We start from the raw sequence: 23,406 nt of genomic DNA on the forward strand, positions 1-23,406 counted from the left end.
AAAAAAGATTAAAACAACAGTATAATAGTACTAATATAATTACATATACAAATCAATGGGATAGACTTTTTATAGGAATCCATACTCAAGAGATAATCCAAACATATCCTTATTAGGAGTAGGTGCAAATCGATTTGTAGGACCTGGTCCACTGGACAAATCAGTTAGCTGTGGTGACTGGAATGGAGCACTGAGAACCGACTCTTACCTGACAGCATCCGTTTTTTGATTAGCTGGTTTTACGCGATATCATCACTGCAGTGTGACGCACATGACATTGAAACAGACCAGCTAAATCAAAATAAGACCCGTGGATTTTCAGGTAAGAAGTGGTTCTAAAAGGTCCCATCCAGCGTCCTCGGACAAAGATTAATGACATGGTCGGTGGACTGGGTCCTTTAAGCCATTTTGCACCAATTCTAGTACTGGTCTATGAAGATCTTTTGGTCGTCTTTGTTATTCTTCCAATTAACATATATTTTTTTTTTTTTTGCTTCACAGGAACTCTAGGACTGGTGACACTTAAGGTCTTATGACTTTACTACTTACTTTTCACATGTCATGTTTTATTTAACAAAGTAAATTATGCCAATTAAACATTTTTAATAACAAGGAATAGATTATTATCAATACTGGTTAGGACAAATCAGCAAATCTCCAAATACTATTCAATAGTACATTGAAGTGCACGATAATGGTCTTTCTAAATTACTAGTTGGCCCGTGCAAAATTTTCGCACATTGGTCGTCGGGGGCACAGGCAATTTCAGAAAAAGCAAGCTAGTCAAATGTAAATGTATTTCATGAGCTGATGAACACAGACAGGTATTTATATATGTAGATTGGTAATACAATAAATTGGTTTGATAAGTAGAGGACAAAAAAATGTCTTCTGGTTGAGGTGCCACCTGCAGGTCAGTGTCTTTCTGCAGGTTCATGAAAATGAATGTTTAAACTTTATTTAGTGATAAAATCGTGAATGTCTGGTTTGTTTGGCTCTTTTCTTGTTGAAGGGGGCAAGTTTACCATTCAAATGGTGTATCATTTGTGTGTGGGGTGAAGTAATCAGTGAAAAAGCAGTGCAATGTTTACAAATGTGTTTGTAAATGTGACTCACCTGCCGTGAAGTGTGCAATCCTCCAATGTGCCTGAAATAGGCTGGGCAAGCACTTGGGCAAGCTGGAAAGACCCCAAGGCAAATGTTTGGATTTGTTTGTGATGTCTGTAAGCAGCATTGTGGTAGTGTAGTGCCACCTGCAGGTCATTTTTCCTTACTGCAGGATTATGAAAATTATTGTTTAAACTGTATTTTGTGATCAAATCGTGGATGTGTGGTTTGTTTGGATATTTTCTTTCTCTTACAGCAGCCGTGTCATATGACAGAGGCATATAAAGCAAGGTCCACAGTTCGAAAACCAGTGTTTAAAAAAAATATATACATAAAAACAGCTGGACAATTTCAAATGCACCATATTTATGAAGACGTGCAGGTCTTCTTACAATTAAAGCACAATTTTCTCCATCCCTGCTTTCCATAAGGAATTACTGCATTTTATTTAGCTAAAAAATATTTATAAATTGTGATAAGAAGCACAACTTACCGGTGTATTTTTATTCATGACATTGCCCAATGGGTTTGCATTTGGTAACCCTGTCAAAGAAACAGAACATTTTTTAACCTAAAGTCTATTGATCATTGACCTACTGAAATTATCACAAGAACTATGCAATTTTTATTGATCCCACGGAAAATTACATTAGATGATTGATTACAATAGGGTTTGTTTCAGATTTTTTTTTTAAATCTTGCATGCAGATTTTCTCACACACACACACATATATATATATATCAGTGCCTACAAGTAGTATTCAACCCCCTGCAGATTTAGCAGGTTTGATAAGATGCAAATAAGTTAGAGCCTTCAAACTTCACACAAGAGCAGGATTTATTAACAGATGCATAAATCTTACAAACCAAAAAGTTATGTTGCTCAGTTAAATTTTAATAAATTTTAAACATAAAAGTGTGGGTCAATTATTATTCAACCCCTAGGTTTAATATTTTGTGGAATAACCCTTGTTTGCAATTACAGCTAATAATCGTCTTTTATAAGACCTGATCAGGCCGGCACAGGTCTCTGGAGTTATCTTGGCCCACTCCTCCATGCAGATCTTCTCCAAGTTATCTAGGTTCTTTGGGTGTCTCATGTGGACTTTAATCTTGAGCTCCTTCCACAAATTTTCAATTGGGTTAAGGTCAGGAGACTGACTAGGCCACTCCAACACCTTGATTTTTTGCCTCTTGAACCAGGCCTTGGTTTTCTTGGCTGTGTGCTTTGGGTCGTTGTCTTGTTGGAAGATGAAATGACGACCCATCTTAAGATCCTTGATGGAGGAGTGGAGGTTCTTGGCCAAAATCTCCAGGTAGGCCATGCTATCCATCTTCCCATGGATGCGGACCAGATGGCCAGGCCCCTTGGCTGAGAAACAGCCCCACAGCATGATGCTGCCACCACCATGCTTGACTGTAGGGATGGTATTCTTGGGGTCGTATGCAGTGCCATCCAGTCTCCAAACGTCTCGTGTGTGGTTGGCACCAAAGATCTCGATCTTGGTCTCATCAGACCAGAGAACCTTGAACCAGTCTGTCTCAGAGTCCTCCAAGTGATCATGAGCCAACTGTAGTTGAGCCTTGACATGATGTTTTTAAAGTAAAGGTACCTTACAGGCTCGTCTGGAACGGAGACCATTGCGGTGGAGTACTTTACTTATGGTATTGACTGAAACCAATGTCCCCACTGCCATGAGATCTTCCCGGAGCTCCTTCCTTGTTGTCCTTGGGTTAGCCTTGACTCTCCGGACAAGCCTGGCCTCGGCACGGGAGGAAACTTTCAAAGGCTGTCCAGGCCGTGAAAGGCTAACAGTAGTTCCATAAGCCTTCCACTTCCAGATGATGCTCCCAACAGTGGAGACAGGTAGGCCCAACTCCTTGGAAAGGGTTTTGTACCCCTTGCCAGCCTTGTGACCCTCCACGATCTTGTCTCTGATGGCCTTGGAATGCTCCTTTGTCTTTCCCATATTGACCATGTATGAGTGCTGTTCACAAGTTTGGGGAGGGTCTTAAATAGTCAGAAAAGGCTGGAAAAAGAGATAATTAATCCAAACATGTGAAGCTCATTGTTCTTTGTGCCTGAAATACTTCTTAATACTTTAGGGGAACCAAACAGAATTCTGGTGGTTTGAGGGGTTGAATAATAAATGACCCTCTGAATAAACTTTTCACAATTTACAAAAAAATTAAACAAAGAAATAACATTCTTTTTTGCTGCAGTGCATTTCACACTTCCAGGCTGATCTACAGTCCAAATGTCACATTGCCAAGTTAATTCCGAATGTGTAAACCTGCTAAATCTGCAGGGGGTTGAATACTACAAATAGGCACTGTATATATATATATATATATATATATATTAAAAAAAAAAAAAAAAAGCACGACTGAAAATAGACCCCGTTTACATAAAGAATGCAATGAATACCTTTCCTCAAAGCCAAAAATACCGCACAACCAGGAAACTAGCAGACCTTGGTAACATCCATCCATGGAAAATGACTCACCAGTTTTGCTTTTCTTGGGCTGCTCTACAAGGTCTTTGGAAATGCTTTGTGAATTACTCTGTCTCGGCTGCATATGATCTTCACTTTCATCTTCAGGTACTGAGCTCAGAAGTGCTGGAGGAGGAGTAGCTTTATCTTTTGATGTCACTTTATCAGTATCGGTCACTGGAGATGTGGTCTCGTGCAACTTATGGTGGGGAGAATTTACGCTCTGGGCGTGCGTTGCACACTTAAATGAATGACTGGTTGAGTCCCAGTCTGAAGCGTCTAAAGAAAATAAAAAATACTACATAAGAAAAATGAAGAAAAGAAGAAGGGACTTACACATTGTATTTTTAATCTTTCATACAGCGTGCCATATAAGGTTATGTTCCCACGGTCAGTAAACGCTGCAGGTTGGACGCTGCGTACATCTGCAGCGTCAAACCCGCAGCGGCCAGATGTTACAGCATAGTGGAGGGGATATTATGAAATCCCATCTCCACTATGCGTTCAGAGATGCCCGCGGCATCCCTACGTAAATGGACATGCGGCGCGTTTTTCCAGACCGTAACATGTCTATTTATGTTATTTATGTTGCGGAGACGCTCCATCTCCGTAGCATAAAGTACCTGTAGACTATCATTAGATGCAGTAAAACCACATTATCTTTATAGTCACATGCATATTAAGTGCGGGAACGCAGCTTACTACGCATGTACACTAATTTAAATAATGTCTTACCTTGAGCGATGAGTTCAGCTGACCGCGAGAACTGTCGTGCACGTGACCGCCTGGGACGGGGTTATCTCCAGTCACTTGCCAAGTTCTCAGGGTCAGCTGATAGTGAGAACTGCAGTGCAGGTGACCACTGGAGACCGAGTTGTCTCCGGTGATCAGCTGCAAGCTCCGCTGTGTCTGGATGTCATGCTGGATGGTGGCATATTGCCACTGTTCAGCCTGACATCCAGATGTAGCAGAGCTGGACTCGTCGTGGGACAGGATGTACATCTTCTCAGCGGACAGGTAAGGATATTGTTGCTTTTTAATTTTATTTCTGTTACAGGAGGTCGAGGGCTTCGGTGGAATAGACGATGTAGTAAGTATAGTTTAATTAAGATTATTATTAAAGGAGTCTGTCATTTTTTCAAATAAAAGACTTTATTTTGGCTGTGTCTTTATTTACCATGTAACTATAGGATTAGTAATGTATAGGTGTCTTATAGAAGCTTCTCCATTACCAAGCCGTGAGCTTGATGTCAACGGACAATACAAAGTTGACATCAAGCCCACAAATATTACCCCACTTGCCACCACTACAGGGCAAGTGGGAAGAGCCAGGTTACGTGCCATAATTGGCGCATCTTTGAATGCGCCAATTGTGGGGCAGCTGCAGGCTGCAATTTTTAGCCTGGTGAGGGCCAAAATCCATGGGCCTTGTGAGACTGAGAATACCAAGCTGCAGCTGTCTAATTTTTCCTTGGCTGGTTAACAAAAATAGAGGGACCTCACAATATTTTTTTTTGGATGGGATCCCACTATTTTTGCTGACCATCAAAGGTAAGCAGACTGCTACAGTCTGGTATTCTCAGGTTGGTAAGGTTCATGGATACTGGATCTTTACCAGCCTGAAATACCAGTCCCAGTAGTCTGCTTTACTCAGGCTGGTTCAATTCTTGCGGAACAAATTTATGGACTTCCATGCGCTGCTTGACAAAATACAGGATTCCAATTATGGTGAAAGATTAATCATTTATTCCCAATGCGTTTCGAAGTAAAAACTACTTCTTCCTCAGGGGATGACAAAACATCAGGCTGGTTAACATATATAGGGGGGCCCCCACGCCATTTTTTTAAAAAATGATTACTTATTAAAAAGGAGGGGGACCTGTCTCGGTGCTTCCTCCACTTCCTGTGTCATGTACAGTGAATTGCCAAAGTATTCGGCCCCCTGGAACTTTCAACCTTTTCCCACATATCATGCTTCAAACAAAGATACCAAATGTCAATTTTTGGTGAAGAATCAACAACAAGTGGGACACAATTGTGAAGTTGAACGAAATTTATTGGTTATTTTACATTTTTGTGGAAAGTCAAAAACTGAAACGTGGGGCGTGCAATATTATTCAGCCCCTTAACCTTAATACTTTGTTGCGCCACCTTTTGCTACGTTTACAGCTGCACGTCGCTTGGGGTATGTCTCTATCAGTTTTCTACATCGAGAGACTGAAATTCTTGCCCATTCTTCCTTGGCAAACAGCTCGAGCTCAGTGAGGTTTGATGGAGATCGTTTGTGAACAGCAGTTTTCAGCTCTTTCCACAGACTCTTGATTGGATTCAGGTCTGGACTTTGATTTGGCCATTCTAACACCTGAATACATTTATTTGTGAACCATTCCATTGTAGATTTTGCTTTATGTTTGGGATCATTGTCTTTTTGCAAGACAAATCTCCGTCCCAGTCTCAGGTCTTTTGCAGACTCCAACAAGTTTTCTTCAAGAATGGTCCTGTATTTGGCTCCATACATCTTCCCATCAATTTTAACCAACTTCCCTGTCCCTGCTGAAGAAAAGCAGCCCAAAACCATGATGCTGCCACCACCATGTTTGACGGTGGGGATGGTGTGTTTAGGGTGATGAGCTGTGTTGCCTTTATGCCAAACATATCGTTTGGCATTGTTGTCAAAAAGTTTGATTTTGGTTTCATCTGACCAGAGCACCTTCTTCCACATGTTTGGTGTGTCTCCCAGGTGGCTTATTGCAAACTTTAAATAACACTTTTTATGGATATCTTTGAGAAATGGCTTTCTTCTTGCCACTCTTCCTTAAACGCCAGATTTGTGCAGTGTACGACTGATTGCTGTCCTATGGACAGACTGTTTCAGCTGTATAGATCTCTGCAGTTCATCCAGAGTGATCATGGGTCTCTTGGCTGCATCTCTGGTCAGTCTTCTCCTTGCTTGAGATGAAGGTTTAGAGGGACGGCCAGGTCTTGGTAGATTTGCAGTGGTATGATACTCCTTCCATTTCAATATGATCGCTTGCGCAGTGCTCCTTGGGATGTTTAGAGTTTTGTAAATCATTTTGTATCCAAATCCGGCTTTAAACTTCTCCACAACAGTATCACAGACCTGCCTGTTGTGTTCCTTAGAGTCTTCATGATGCTCTCTGTGCTTCAAACAGAACCCTGAGACTATAACAGAGCAGGTGCATTTATACGCAGACTTGATTACACACAGGTGGATTATATTTATCATTATTAGTCATTTAGGACAACATTGGATCATTCAGAGATCCGCAATGAACTTCTGGAGTGAGTTTGCTGCACTGAAAGTAAAAGGGACAAATAATATTGCACGCCCCACTTTTCAGTTTTTGATTTTCCACAAAAATGTAAAATAACCAATAAATTTCGTTCAACTTCACAACTGTGTTCCACTTGTTGTTGACTCTTCACCAAAAAATTACATTTGGTATCTTTATGTTTTAAGGATGATATGTGGGAAAAGGTTAAAAAGTTCCAGGGGGCCGAATACTTTTGCAAGGCACTGTAATGGTTGTGTCACAAGATTCACCACTATATACAGTAAGTTAGTACACATACATAGTGAGCTGCGTTCCCGCACTTAATACACATGTGACTAAGAAGAAAATGCGGTTTTACCACATCTAATGAAAGTGTATGGGTAATTTACGCAGCAGAGACTGAGCGTCTCCACTACATAAACTGACATGCTGTGGTCTTGAAAAATGCACCGCATGTCCGTCTCCAAAGGTAAGCTGCGGGCTTCGGTGCATGCATAGTGGGCATGCGATTTCTTGAAATCCCATCACTATGCTGTAACAGCTGGATGCTGCGGGTTTGACGCTGCGGATGTACGCCGCGTCCACTGACCGTGGGAACATACCCCAATATATCTGAAATCAGGAAATTACTTTTTTTTCCTTCCCAGAAGCTAACTTTCAATTAGCTTTATTTTAAGTGACAAAAAAAATGCATGCAATGAAATAAAGCCTCAAAGACGCATGTAAAAAACGCCTCAAAAACGCAGGTGACCTGCCAGTGACCTCAAATGCAGATTTGGTAAAAGTATCCTAATAATATAGTAACCAATAATAGTATTTATATTTATTTCCGGCCACTGTCCCCGAATCCCATAAGGCACCGCGGCAGTGCCACTTGCTGACTACAGTGCAGCAGCACAGCAAGAAGTCAGACTCCGTCCACACGTCACATGGTCCTGACGTCATCACAGGTCCTTCAGCCCAGCTACCATCAGTGGTAGTGAGGCTTGGAACGCAGACAGGAAGTTCAGGATCCCATCAGACACCTTCCTCCTAGGTGTGCGGTGTGGGTGGGAGCTGGGCAAGGTGGCAGCGGTGCCTGCTGCAGTGTGGGCAGCAATGACCTTCCTGTGTTCGTCCAGTAGTGATCTGCAGAGCAGCGCCTGGCAGTCTGTAGTGTATGGGAAACGCTGGGGAGAGAGTGCTGCTTCTCCTACTGCTACTGCTGGGATGATTACAGCAGGAGAACTGACATGAGCTGGAGGCTGGGCTGCTGGTGCGCTCACCCATAGCACCCACAGCCCTGGAGTCTTACACTGGCATGGATGCCAACATGCAGATATCAGTATGGAAACCTGCAACACAACTATGAGGAGAGCAGTCAAGGTTCTCTGCAGAGGATTCCTGCTTTCCATCCCAGTAGATGGTGCTGCAGCATCAGACATTAAATGGGTACTCCAATTTGACTATCTTCCCGCTGCTGTCCCCGAATCCCATAAGGCACCGCGGCAGTGTCACTTGCGCAGGCACAGTTTGTGGCCGTAAGCGATCTGCACGTCTCCGCTATTCCCATGCAGGCGCAGTAACAGCTGCGTCGTTACTACACATGCGAGGGAATACTGGTGACGTGTATGACACTTGCGCAGGCTACAAACTGTGCCTGCACAAGTGTCATTCACGTCACTGCTATTCCTGCGCATGCGCAGTAACAGCCATAACTGAGCGTTCTACCCGCGCATGTGCGGTAACGACGTGGCTGTTACTGCGCCTGCGTGGAAAATAGTGGTGTATGTTTTACCGAACCGGGCCTATTTCTAGTATACATATATACACACACACACATACATATATTATATACATATATATACACACATACATACACACATATGTAGGAGTAAAACAATAATTAATAACAGCTGAACCAACAATGAAATAAAAAAATAGAACCCTGCATATAGGAGCTAATAATTAGTGATGAGTGAACGTACTTGGATAAGGTGTTATCCGAGCACCCGAGTGTCTTTGGTGCTTGAAAAATATGTTCGCCGCGGCTGCATGTCTCGCAGCTGTTCGACAGCCATAAAACACATGCATAGATTGTCTAACAAACAGGCAATCCCTGGATGTGCTTCGGCTTTCGAACAGCTGTGAGACATGCAGTCGCGGGGACTCAAACATGTTTTTCAAGCACACCGAAGACACTCTGGTAGCACCCCAGCATGCTCGGATAACACCTTATCCCAGCATGTTCACTCATCACTACTAATAATCTAAATAGAAAGCGATGTGTATGACAGTTGTGATCAATTTATGGATAGAAGTTATTCATATACCGTACATATGCAATTGACTATATATTACCTTCAATATCGTCTGCATCGTCAAGTCCCAAGTCTGCCATAAGTTCTAGAAAAGACAAACAGAACTGAATATACAGAACATCAGATCTGGAATTCAGCAGCGCAGCTCAGTGAAATTAATTCCGGCTACCTGGCTTATTTTTATCAGAAGTTGTCTGAAAAAATTTAGGAGTGGAGCCTTCATTACTTTGTAAAATCAGATCCTGCTGAAAGAAAAAACAAAAGACGTATATAGGGATGTGAAAAAAAACCCCATAGCTGCTGTTACGTATGTACTGTACAAACAGGAAGCCATACAGATTTATACGGTGGAATACATACAAGCTTTAGCAGTACAATAGCACACAACTGGTACTTTACGACTAATCCATATTGGTCATTGATACTTGATACCTTTTCTGCTTCCAGTGGTTTCACAGCTGCAATGTTATCAGAAGTCTCTGTAGAAGACAGTAACAAGGAGACATTACTTAATGGGTTTAATCACGTTCAAAAAATTGTGCAAAAATGGCAAGTACAGAAACCCCAGAAAAAGCAGCGTTAGGACTCGCTTAGGCCTCTTTCACACATCAGTTTTTTGCCTTCAGGCGCGATCCTGCTTTTTTTTGTAAAACCGGATCCGGCAAAATGCAATGCCGGATCCAGTTTTTCCCCATTGACTTGCATTAGCGCCGGATCGCGCCGGATGGCATTGCGTTTCATCCGTTTTTTGCCGGATCCGGCAACTTGTCTCATTCCGGCGTCTGGAAAAAACGGCTACTGTAACGTTTTTTGTCTCCGGCGAAAAAGCCGGAAGCGCCGGATCCGGCGCTTCCAGCTTTTTGCTACAATGAAAGTCTATGGGCGCCGGATCCAGAAAAAGACGGATCCAGCCACCGGATCTGGTTTTTTTAAGTCTGCGCATGCTCAGATCCAATTGGCCAGCCCCCAGGAACAGATATAACCTGCTAGACGGATCCAGCAAAAAAACGGATCCGTTTCTACAGTTCTCCAAAATTTATGCCGGATCCGTTTTTTCTAAAAATAGCCGGATCCTGCCTGACGGCAAAAAACTGATGTGTGAAAGTAGCCTTACACGTTGTCTTTGTGCCACAAAGCACCAGCAAAGTGAACAAGATTTCTGAAATCACCTGGAAATGCTGCTTATTTTTCTTGCAGATTTGAACCTTTAAAGTATGTTGTCAAATCTACCGCAAGTCAATTCTGTGTGTTTTTGCAATTTTTTCACCCATTCAAATGAGTGGAGAAATAAAAACACAAGCAAAAATGGGTATGCCGCCTTGTTATTGTTAACACTCTGAATTTTGCTACAGAAAACTCTCCTGCAAATAATAATGGTATGCACATACTCGTATGGGTTTCTGGTACTATAAACGCTGCCTTTTTGGCCAACACAAAAGCCCAAAGGAAAAAAGCTGCAAAATACAACGTGTGAATAAGCCCTAAGAGTTAGTATCGCAGAAATCCAGAATCTGTTATTGCCAAAAAAATAAATAATAGATTTGTCTCCATACCCCTGGGCCAAAAGTGCCAGCCCTCATCTTGTAGCTTACAGCTTCTTGGTTGTTTCGCAAAAGAAGGGCAATAATACATATCTAGTAAAGGAATGAGAATTTACAGCTCAAAAAACACCTTCAGTAGCAGTCAGACTTCCCATAGATAACATCAAAATAACACTTTCTTACACTAATGCTTCTTATTTCAAAACTACTACGTTATATTTACAGATTCGCTTTAAAGGGAATCTGTCACCCCATTTTCGGCCTATAAGATGCTGCCACCGCCATCAGGGGCTTATCTACAGCATTCTGTAATGCTGTAGATAAGCCCCCGATGTAACCTGAAAGGTAAGAAAAACAAGTTAGGTTATATTCACCGAGGGGCGCGGTCCGGTGGGTGTTGTGGTCCGGCGCCTCCCATCTTCTATCGATGACGTCCTCCTTCTTACTTCTGCCATGGCTCCTGCGCAGGCATACTTTATTTGCCCTGTTGAGGGCGGAGTAAAGTACTGCAGTGTGAAGGCACCAGGAAAGGTCAGAGACGTCCGTTGTACAGGGCAAATAAAGTACGCCTGCGCAGGAGCCGCGGCAGAAGTAAAGAGGAGGAACGTCCTCTCTAAAAGATGGGAGGCGCCGTACTGGACCAGGACACCCATTGGACCGGATTGGAACCCCGGGTGAGTATAATATAACTCGTTTTTCTTATCTTTCATGTTACATCAGGGGCTTATCTACAGCATTACAGAATGCTGTAGATAAGCCCCTGACGGCGGTGGCCGCAACTTATAGGCCGAAGATGGGGTGACAGATTCCCTTTAACCACCGAACCAAAGCTAAAGAAAAAAAAATGACAAGATAACAGAAGGGAATTCTAGAACTTTTTTCTTTTGATGTTTTGTTGAGATGCTACTTGCAATATATAGGTATTGTTCACAGCAGCCAGTTATCTGTAAATTAACCTCTTAGTAACTGAGACAATTTTGACCTTAATGACCAAGCCAAATGTTACAATTTGTCACTTTATGTGACTGCTTTCTCGTGACGTATTGTACTTCATGATAGTGGTAGAATTTCTTTGATATGACTTGTATTTAGTGATGAAAGAAATGGAAATCTGGCGAAATTTTGAAAATTTTGCAATTTTCAAACTTTCATTTTTGTGCCCTTAAATCACAGAGATATGTCACACAAAATAGTTAAGAAATAACATTTTCCACATGTCTACTTTACATCAGAACAATTTTGGAAACAGAATTTTTGTCAGGAAGTTATAAGGGTTAAAAGTTGATCAGCGAATTCTAATTTTTCCAACAAAATTTACAAAACCATTTCTTTCAGGAACCACATCACATTTGAAGTGACCTTGAAGGGTCTATATGACAGAAGGTACCCAAAAGTGACACCAAAAAGTGCTCCCCGCAAGGTGTTCAATATCACATTTAAGACGTTTATTAACCCTTCAGTTGCTTCATGAGAACTAAAACAATGTGGAAGGAAAAAATGAACATTTAACTTTTTCACAAAAAATGACTTTAGATCCAAACTTTTTTTTTTTAATTTTCACAAGGGTACCAGTAGAAAATTGACCCCCAAATTTGTTGTGTACTTTCTCCTGAGTACGCAGACATCCCATTTGTGGTGGAAATCCACTGTTTGGGAGCACGACAGGGCTTGGAAGAGAAGGAGCACAATTTGACTTTTTGAACGCAAAATTGTCTGGAATCGAGAGCGGATGCCATGTCGTGTTTGGAGAGCCCCTGATGCGAATACACACTGGAAACCCCACACAACTGACACCATTTTGGAAACTACACACCTCAAGGATTTTATCCAGGGGTATAGTGAGCATTTTGAACCCACAGGTACAACACAGAATTTGATAAAAATAGGTTGTCATATTGAATAGCATGTATGAATGTAGAAATTAGTGTTGAGCGCAAGTGCTCGCTAAAACAGTTTGCATCGGGTGCTCTGGTATACATCGAATATCGCAGGTGCCTTAGTGACACGCTCGAGTCCCCCCCCCCACATAAACAAAAATAAGTTTGGATACGCAATACTCTATGCATACCAGAGCCCCCCATGCAAACTAGAGTAATGAGCACTTCCGCTCAACACTAGCTGTCATATCATCATTTTTACTTTTTTCAAAAAAAAAAAAAAAAACAATTCTAACTCCAACCCAAACAACCCTAAACCTAACACAACCCTAACCCCAACTGCAAAAAATGGAAAACATTAAAAATTATAAAATTAAAATATTGCATCTACCTAAGGGAATGACAAAGGGGATTGACTTTACCATTTTTTTTATATTTTGAGCACTGTGATAGGTTATATCACAGTGATCAAAAGGAACCAATAGGGAAAATTCCCCATTGTTGCCGGGTACCAGACATCAGATCTCGGCGGGAGCACTGCCATTTTGTTCCAGAAAGAAGACACAATCACGTGACAGGGGACTGTGAAAACAGGCCCTGATCACGTTCTCCGGGGTCTCCGCTACCACTGGTCGAGGAGCCCCTGGAGATTTTCTGACGCTGGGGGGTGCTATACCCTTGTTTCTCAGCGCCGTTAAAAAGTACCCTTAACTGCCACTGTTAAAAAGAGTATCGATGATCGTTAAAGGGAATCTGTCACCTATTTTTTGGTATATAAGATGCGGCCACCGCCATCAGGGGCTTATCTACAGCATTCTGTAATACTGTAGATAAGCCCCCGATGTAACCTGAAAGGGCAGAGCAGTGCGCATGCACTGGAGAGGCGCAGGGGTAGCAAAGAAGAGGACGTCATCGTTAGAAGATGGGAGGCATCGGACCGCGACACCCTCCGGACCCGAACCGGACCGCCCCTGGATGAGTATAATATAACTCGTTTTTCTTCTCTTTCAGGTTACATCGGGGGCTTATCTACAGCATTACAGAATGTTGTAGATAAGCCCCTGATGGCGGTGGCCGCATCTTATATACCAAAAATTAGGTGACAGATTCCCTTTAAGTGGTTATAAAAATAATAAACCTGGTAAATAGGAACTAAACTTGTTCTTTCTGTCAATCTACAGATTTTCTGCATGTTACTGCAACAGTTTTGTCAAACTTATGCAAAAATAGGGATAAATCTTCTAATGAACGGTTCCATTTTTGGCTGGCGAAAGGGTGATGGGTGTTTAGCTAAACAGGAGAGGCTTTTTCATCTTTTTGTCCTATTGCAGACACGCTAGTGGGGAAGGCTCCTGCTCCAGCCAGTTGTCCTAAAGGGAATCCGTCAGCTGGATTCCACAACTCAAACTACTGAAATATGAAATCAGCTTTTTCAAGTGCAAATTAGGCTAAAGAGTTTATTGTATGATCCAAAAACTTTTTCAATTCAGCTCTATTCGCCACCCAGCAGTCTTCATATGCTTGACTGACTGCTCCTTTGCCTGAAGTCACATAACATAGACTGTAGCAGGAGGAGGCAGCCCATTGCGGAGAATAGAGCTGGAGTGACAGAGGCTTCAGATCTACAGCCTCTTGTGCATATCAATTCAAATGCTGATTTGTCAGTAATGAAGGAACAGACAGACCATGTAAAAATATCGGTCTTAGAGCTACATGCTCTTATAAGTAATTTAGGAGATGAGATCCTGCTGACAATCACATTAAATCCAGCACACAAATATGGGAAAATAAAACATGGCTGACCTTCTTGGATACACAGAGTAGATTTTGTTCAATATTTGTTAGGATTAAAGGGAACCAGACAGGGGATGAATGCTAACCAAACCATGGGAACATGTATAAGACACTGGCTATATGATTATAGCTATATATGTTTGAATATGAAAGGCTGCGGCATGTTACAAGAAATATACTTTAAAAGATGCATAAGAGAATAGTCCAAAAAGTCTCACGCTCGGTGGCTTCTCCCACCGAAACCCCTTGAATGAAAGTGCTCACCTTGCACGTGTGTATAGGGAGAGACCTGTGAATTATGGCAGTGAGAAGCCGAAGGGGACCCACTTTTCCAACTAGTATGTTTTACCGACAATCTAAAGGTAGATGATAAATTTATGACAGATGGGAGTCTACCTACTGTCAAAATCCTGAATATGGGGGAGCCAAAGTTCCTTGTTTGAATGGATTGTTCATGTGCATACATTACAACTGATCCACTCAATTCCTAGAAACTAAAAGATAGCTGTCAATTCGATAGAAGTAAACGGAGCAGTGGTCTTGCATATGAATATGTCCTCTTCATCACATAGTAAAAGCCTTGCAAATAGTGGGGGCGTGTCCGGATGAGGAGCTGAGCGGACGCAGGGAACGCGACCCACAGACTCAAGCAACAGCGGGGAAAACCCGTAATTTCACTAACTACGGCCTCAGGCAGGGTCCGGACACTGATGGGGCGCGGTACAAGGAGCAGCGCTGGGCAGAATACTGGTCTTTGTGCCGGCGACCGCGAAAAAGCAAGATTACCATCTCCGCACTCCCCATGCAGCCAGTGGAGGTTCGGAGCACTCTGGGGGGTCCTATCTCCTGACACTGGGTCAGACGTCATTGGAGAGGGGCATAAATGCAGTGGAGCAGGCACAGGAGAGATCAGGCAGTTCTTCAACCAGGAGCCCGGAGAAGCAAGGCAACAAACCGCAAGTATATGCACCTGCACCTGACACAGGGCACCCTTCCACCCCCATCACTGAGGCCACACTAAAGTCCCTGCTAGGAGATTTAAAGCAGGCCATACAGTGACATTACCTCAGCCTTCACTGCACTACAGAAAGACATTGGCACATAGGGGACAGAACAGCCCATAATGAGGAGAAGCTGGAGGAATTCACCACAGCCACTTAGTGGAAGCTCACAATGAGGCAGATGAGGAGATCACCGCTCTAAAACTGAAGGTGGTGGACAGCTCCAGGCGCAACAATCTGCGCTTCAGGGGGATACCAGAAAGCATTGCTGCGGACATGTTGAAGGAGTTCCTAATGGATTTTTTCACTGCACTAGTCCCCGAGGCGGAACAGCGAGACCTCCTAATAGACTGAGCGCACAGGATCCCCAAACCCAAAAGTGCCCCCGCCTCTGCACCCAGGTATGCAATTGCCAGGCTTCATTTTTATCACTTTAAAGAAGCCATTAGCAAAGCTGCGGCGAGCGAATCGGAGCTCCAGGAGAGATTCAAGAGCATTCTGGTGTTTACCGTACTCTCTGCCGTCACCCTGAAAGGAATGAGGGAATTCTCCACAGCCACCAAGATCCTACGGGACAACGGGGTCACGTACAAGTGGGGCTACCCTGTGAAGCTGATAGTGAAAAAAACTTTTGTAGTTCCAGCCTACACATGCTTTTATTACATGGTATTGTAATTTTTAATGATGGACTAAATAAAGGCTTTTTTTAATTTTTCTATATCGTGTGCTGGAACTACAAAAGTTTTTTTCACTAACAATTTTCTCCCAGATGGGAATGGATTTATTCCGTGCACCGAGATCATGGAAAGGAGGACTGGGCAGGCTGGATCAGGTGAACTGAAGACCAATTTTATATTGCCTGTGAAGCTGATAGTCACCAAGAACGGAGCCACACAGGTCCTGGCTTCCCCCCCGAGAGGCCATGACTCTGCAGCAGAAGTGGTCACTGGCGACGGTGGATGAGGATGACAGCTCCCCGCTGAAGAAGAAGCCGCCCACCCTGATGAAGGAGTGGACATGAACAAGAGAAGAGAATACAAAACTATTTTTTCACCATGGCCTGTGGAGGCACGAGGAGAGTTTTTTGTTTTTCTTCACTCCACCCACTATATACTAGATAGCACATCCAGGAGGTTCACTTAGAAACAAACTCTATTCTCGGTTACAGTTTTTTCACAAAATTAAAAGTTGTTTTTTGTTATTCCTCCATTTTTTCCTAATTGTCTAGTGGTGACATATAGATTTTATCTGTAATCTGTACATGGTTCTTCACATTTCCAACATTAATGTAAAGGGACTGAATAGTCCGTTCAAAAGATCCCTTCTATGGAAAGAGGCCCAATCCCTAAAAGCAGATGTATTATGTGTTCAGGAAACCCACTTAATTAGCACCGACGCCCATAGATTGCAGAATAGAAATTTCCCAAATGTCTTTCAGTCCCATGCAATTGACAAAAAAAAGAGGAGTAGTAATTGCAATAAAGAACACAGTCACCTTCCAGCTAATCACCAGCGTAGCAGATGACAAGGGCAGATACGTCATCCTAGTCTGCATCATAAATAACAAGGCCTACACAATTGTCTCTATTTACGCCACTAACTCCAAACAGATTTCATTTCTTAAAGACATCCTGGCGGTAGTAGCACAGGTTAAAAAAGGCACCTTGTTAGTCTGTGGGGACTTTAACATTACCCCCTGTCCTAACATTGATAAATCTGTACTTCCTCAAAAGAAAAAAAAATATCTGATCACTCTCTCAGACCCTCCTAGCTGAAGAACTCTATGTCTGGCAGGTTCTTCATGCCTCCGAGCGGGATTACACCTTCTACTCACACTCCCATAGAGGTTACTCCAGAATTGATCTAATGGTCACAGATAACTGGTTATTACAGGACATTGTGGGGTGACTGGTGGTCGCATGGTTAATGGAAGGTATGGGAAAAGAGGGGGTGGAGGGCACCATCAGATCCATATAAACAATGGGATACAAGCCTGGAGTATGTCAAAGGATATATGTAAAAACGGGAGAAAGAGACATACTATGCACCAAGGATCACCAATATGATTAAATTGTGAAATTCTTTATTCAGTTGATCATAGAAAAAAAACACACCAGAAGTTAATAAAAACAATTAAAAACAAGGACACAAATAATTAATTGCTTATCAATCTCTCTGTATCAATTTTTTTGGTCCATTTGACCATATTAGTTCACATGGGATTATAATCAGGTACATTGTGTTTCCAGCCGTTCAGTGTTCAGGGGGATTGTAACATCACATGGGGATTTTGGTGTCCTTGTTTTTAATTGTTTTTATTAATTTCTGGTGTGTTTTTTCTGTGATCAACTGAATAAAGAATTTCACAATTTATACATATTGGTGATCCCTGGTGCATAGCATGTCTCTTTCTCCCGTTTTTTGTTAATGGAAGGTATGTGTCACTGGGATGGCAGCTCCCTGTGATGTAGCCCGGAGTGTTTTAAGTATTTGTTGTTCACATTTGGGTCCGGGCTTTGGGTAGCTTTGAGAGTTGGGAGGGTCGGGCTACCCATGTACCACACACTGTGGTGAGGGGGCTCACTACACCCTGTTTTGGCTGAAGATATGTGTGTGGTTGTGAATCTGCAGGACCTGTGATGAGGTCATGAACATGTGACTAGCCATGTGATTGGTAACTGGGAGTGGTTACAGGCTATTTAAAGCATGTGTGTTCCACATGTGAGTGAGTGTGTGTTGGAGACTGTCAGCCCAGACAGAGCTCCCATGTTCCAGGCTCGGACGTTGCATATAGCCTGGGGAAGCCGTGCCGGCGGCTCCGAGCCAAAAGGAGTGGACGGTCTTGAAAACCGTGTGATACTGACCGGGGTCAGAAAGAAACTGTGTGTGAACTGATATCTATTGGATGCCTCGGAGGACAAGAGGGATCCGCGAACCAGTCTGGGTGATCCAACAGGTAACGGTATTGACAACCCTGTGTTATACTGACCGGGGTCAGTGAGAGACTGGGTGAAAAGTGGCTATAGAGTGCCTCTGTGGATAAGAGGTACCCGGGAACCTGTATGGCCGACACCAGCAGGTAACGGACAGGTGTCCGTGTTATACTGACCAGGATCAGTGAGAAGTATTTTCAGTGAGAGACTGTATCTGTATGGTGGAACGTTACAACATCTAAAAGGCCACGCCCCGGTCTCCTGCCAAATTACAGAGGGATGCAACTACCCGACATATTCCCCATGGAGAGTAAATAACTATCTAATTACATCTCATAATATTAGGCCCCAAGTACAGGATGCACTGATGGAATATTTTACAATTAATAACACACCTGATGTGTCCACATCTACATTATGGTGCGCTCACAAGGCCTACATCCGGGGTAAACTGCTCCAAATAGCATCCCAGAATAAAAAAAAATAGACTATGCCAAATAGAGGAAACTAATCAAATCATAGCCGCACTAGAAGAGACGCACAAACGTAGCCCCACAAACACAATTCTCCAAAAATTATAGAAACTAAGGTATGAACTATACCAACTGCTCCAACACAAAGACAAGCACAATCTATGGAAAAGCAAAGCCAAATATTATTGGCAGAGAAACAAAGCAGGCAAAATTTTAGCCAACAAAATTAAAGCCAAAATGACCAAACAAAGATTATCCCACATACAGGACAACAAAAAAATATAATATATAACCCTAAGGAAATTGCTAACACCGTCTCACACTACTATTCCTCCCTCTATAATCTGCAGGAAAAAAACGCAATACCCCAACCCACCACCCAACTAATAAATCAGTTCTTAGAGAGCGTAAAACATCCTAAAATACTGGAAGACACATTACACATGTTGAATCAACCAATATCCCAAGCGGAAATACAGCAAACAATCAGAGGAATGAAAAACAACAAGTCCCCTGGCCCTGACGGTCTAACGAGCGAATACTTCAAAATGATCCAAGATATACTAATCCCTCAAATGACATAAATTTTCCAAAATTTTATGCAAACCGGGATAATTCCAAAAGATGATTCAGGCAATAATTATACCCATCCCCAAACCAGGAAAAATCCCTGATCGAACCATTAATTTTAGGCCGATTTCATTATTGAATACATACCTTAAAATTTATTCCAAAATCCTAGCTAATAGGATCTCAGAAATAATCCCGGCCTTAGTGCAGAAATACGAAGTGGGGTTTGCTAAGTCTAGACAGACCCTGGATGGTACGAGGAGGATGATTGATATCATCCATGTAGCAGGAGGGAGGCAGACCCCCTCTATGCTCCTCTCTTTAGATGCCGAAAAGACGTTTGATTGGGTGCATTAGGGGTTTTTGTTCGACGTGTTGCCCAGATTTGGGTTTGATTTTAATATACTCCGAGCGATCACCCCTCTATATTCTAACCCATCAGCGTCAGTTGTCATTTCTGGAATGATGTCAGATACATTTCATATCACTAATGGAACGAGGCAGGGGTTCCCACTCTCTCCCCTAATATTTGCATTAATATTTGAACCCTTAGCTGAAAAAACTAGATCACACCCTGGGATAGCTGGTATTAAAATTGGTAATGTAGAGCACAAAATCGGGCTATTCGCGAACTACATTATTTTATACCTTATTAATCCCAAAGAGTCGCTCAATAGAGTAATGGAAGTGATAGACTCTTTTACCCAAGTATCACATTATAAATTGAATATCCCTAAATGCCACATTCTGAATCTAACTCCCTCTGTCTCGCATCCGGTAAATCTTAACGCTAAGTATCTCTTTAAGTGGGATAATGAAAACATAACATATCTTGGAATCCGTTTGGCCCCCTCAGTAGATAGAATGCTCTCACTAAATTATGAAGCTCTCAGACAGAAGATGAAAGGCGACATTCTGCGCATGAAACAACACGACATGTCCTAGTTAGGAAGAATAGCGTCTGTAAAAATGTTCATAATCCCCCAAATATTGCATGTATTTCGCAACCTCCCTATCACGGTCCCCATGAAAATACTTAGAGTTACAAACAATCATACTAAAATACCGTATATACTCGAGTATAAGCCTAGATTTTCAACCCAATATTTTAGGCTGAAAGTGTCCCCTCTCGGCTTATACTCGAGTCATTGTCCCAGGGGGTAGGCGGGGGAGAGGGAGCGCAGGAGTCGGCAGCTGTCACATCATACTCAAACCCCTCCTGGCGCGGTCTCTGCACTTCCCTGCTTCTTAGATGGTCTCCGGCGCCGCAGCTCTTCCTGTTTTCAGCGGTCACGTGGTACCGCTCATTAAAGTAATGAATATGCATGCCACTCCTGTTGTGAGATCATTTTCCCCTTTACCATTGAGGTCTGATGAACTCCCTCTTCTGGTGAAGGAAGGTAGTGAGACTGATTACCAAGCACCTGAGCAGGATGATGATGACTGGGTGACTGGAATTGCTGACTGGATATAAGGCAGCCGACGCCCTTCTGCCTTGCTGGTGATTTCCCTGAGGGATTCTAGGAGACCAGTCTGATTCCTGCTCCTCAAAAGCTAAGTTTTCTGCACTGCTTTTTGCATTTGTGTTTTGGTTTTGTTTTGCCTTGTTTTTCTGGATTTCTGCCATTCCCTGCTGGGGTGAGCTGAATTCCTTTTTGCTCTGTCTTCAGAAAATACCTGAGTACTGATATAGTCTTTTTGAAGCCTAGCGTCTTCAGGGCTTTTTTCCCTATCAGTCTGTTGGCTCTTGTTTTGATAGGGTTTTGGCGGATTGCAGACAGCAGCTTTTCTATCCTGTCCTATTTAGTTAGCTTTGGCCCCATCATTTGCTCAGCCTATCTTTCTATCTGTGTGAGTGCTTTTTCATCTTGCTTCACCGTCATTATATGTTGGGGGCTGCCTATTGCTTTGGGGTCTGCTCTGGGGCAGTTTAGATTTCCCTTTCTGTCTTTAGGCTATTTAGTTCTCCGGCTGTGATCGAGGGGTCTAGGGCACCGTAGGAACCCCCCACGGCTACTGCTAGTTGTTGTTGATAGGTTCAGGGGTCTGCAATCAGATAGCTGCCAACTTCTCTGGTTTTCTGGACTTAGCTAGTATTTCTGTTTTTGCCTCCTACGGTGACTCATTCATAACACACTCCACTCCCATAGTTGTGGACGGCTTATTCATTACTTTAATGAGCGGTATCACGTGACCGCTGAAAACTGGAAGGAGCTGCGGCGCCGGAGACCATCGGAGAAACAAGCAGTGCAGAGACCGCACCAGGAGGGGGTGAGTATGACGGGGAGGACGGGGGGGAGCCATGCTATATTCACCAGTCCCCATCCCACCGCCACGCGCCACTCTGTCTTCCGCATCCTCTGGTTGTGACATTCAGGTCAGAGGGCGCGATGACGTAGTTAGTGCATGCCCTCTGCCTGAACAGTCACTGCAGAGAGCTGGAAGACAGAGCGGCGCACGGAGGTGGAACGGGGACAGGTGAATATCGTAGATGCTGGGGCCCTGACACCTGCACCTGGCCCCCATAGCGCGCCAGTGTCCCCGCCAGCTCAGTACACTGACACCTGGCCCCCAGCGACGAGAGGTGAGTATGTCATTTTTTTTTTTTAATCGCAGCAGCAGCATATGGGGCATATATATCTATGGAGCATCTTATGGGGCCATCAACCTTTATGGAGCAGCATATGGGGCATATTATTCTATGGAGCATCTTAGGTGGCCATCAGCCTTTATGGAGCAGCATATGGGGCATACTATTCTATGGAGCATCTTATGGGGCAATTATTAACCTTTGTGCAGCATTATATGGGGCATATTTTTGTATGGAGCATCTTATGGGGCACATCATGAACTTTATGGAGCAATGTATGGGGCGTATTTTGTATGGAGCATCTTATGGGGCCCATCATGAACTGTATGGAGCATTATATGGAGCTCTTGATTCAATATGGATATTCAAAAACATTTAACCTACTGATGTCTCAGTTAATTTTACTTTTATTGGCATCTATTTTTATTTTTGAAATTTACCAGTAGCTGCTGCATTTCGCACCCTAGGCTTATACTCGAGTCAATAAGTTCTCCCAGTTTTTTGGGGCACAGAGTTAAAGCAGATATACTATATATCCCAATAAAAGAGGGAGGACTGGGCTGTCCCTCAGTGGTAAGGTATTATAGGGCAGCCATAGTTGAACAACTGAGGTTGATGTGGAATGATAAGGATGATAGACATTGGATAGAAATTGAGAAACATCCTATAAAGTCCTCATACGTTGCATCGTTTTTTTTTATTCATATATCATTACCAGGCCTAATCCCGGCGATTGTACCTGCCCTCAAAAAAATTGTACCTGCCATCAACGGTGGGAGCGGCATTGGGAGTGTGGAGCATTCTGATCAAAAAACTGCATACTATTAAATTGGCGCTCTCTAAGGCCCCACAGAGACTTTGGAGCGGTGTATTCCGGTCCTACAGATTCGTAACTGGAAATCCTAGGGAATCCTGTTGGTTGGGGATATGAATGAGGAAGGAATATTATTGTCCTCTATGATCAGGGAGAAATATCTCCTTCCACACAGAGATCATCATAAATACCTACAAATAAGTCATTTTTTTATAAAGGAAAAAAGAATATAGTGTTTTCACAACCCTCCAAACTACAGTTAGGTCCATATATATTTGGACAGAGACAACATTTTTCTAATTTTGGTTCTAGACATTACCACAATGAATTTTAAACAAAACAATTCTGATGCAGTTGAATTTCAGACTCAGCTTTCATTTGAGGGTATCCACATTAAAATTGGATGAAGGGTTCAGGAGTTTCAACTCCTTAACATGTGCCACCCTGTTTTTAAAGGGACCAAAAGTAATTGGACAGATTCAATAATTGTAAATAAAATGTTCATTTCTAGTACTTGGTTGAAAACCCTTTGCTGGCAATGACTGCCTGAAGTCTTGAACTCATGGACATCACCAGACGCTGTGTTTCCTCCTTTTTGATGCTCTGCCAGGCCTT

General features: G+C 42.9%; 1 protein-coding gene across 7 annotated transcripts in view; it reads right to left on the reverse strand.

Moving 5' to 3' along the window:
- ANKRD26 (ankyrin repeat domain containing 26) overlaps positions 1-23,406 on the reverse strand; it is a 202,187-nt gene that overhangs the window by 82,095 nt on the left and 96,686 nt on the right. For 4 of the 7 annotated variants that reach the window (XM_073573361.1, XM_073573362.1, XM_073573359.1 and 1 more), the window contains exons 14-19: positions 10,752-10,832; positions 9,631-9,677; positions 9,368-9,443; positions 9,239-9,283; positions 3,615-3,881; positions 1,601-1,650 (exon numbers count right to left, since the gene is read on the reverse strand). In XM_073573361.1, coding sequence (XP_073429462.1) covers positions 1,601-1,650; positions 3,615-3,881; positions 9,239-9,283; positions 9,368-9,443; positions 9,631-9,677; positions 10,752-10,832 — 566 coding nt within the window. The remainder of the gene's footprint in view (positions 1-1,600; positions 1,651-3,614; positions 3,882-9,238; positions 9,284-9,367; positions 9,444-9,630; positions 9,678-10,751; positions 10,833-23,406) is intronic. The other 3 variants (XM_073573360.1, XM_073573365.1, XM_073573364.1) reach the window with 3 other exon arrangements.

Source organism: Dendrobates tinctorius, unplaced genomic scaffold (assembly GCF_039654945.1).
Source record: "Dendrobates tinctorius isolate UK_male_01 unplaced genomic scaffold, ASM3965494v1 ptg000035l, whole genome shotgun sequence".
Classification (NCBI taxonomy): Eukaryota; Metazoa; Chordata; class Amphibia; order Anura; family Dendrobatidae; genus Dendrobates; species Dendrobates tinctorius.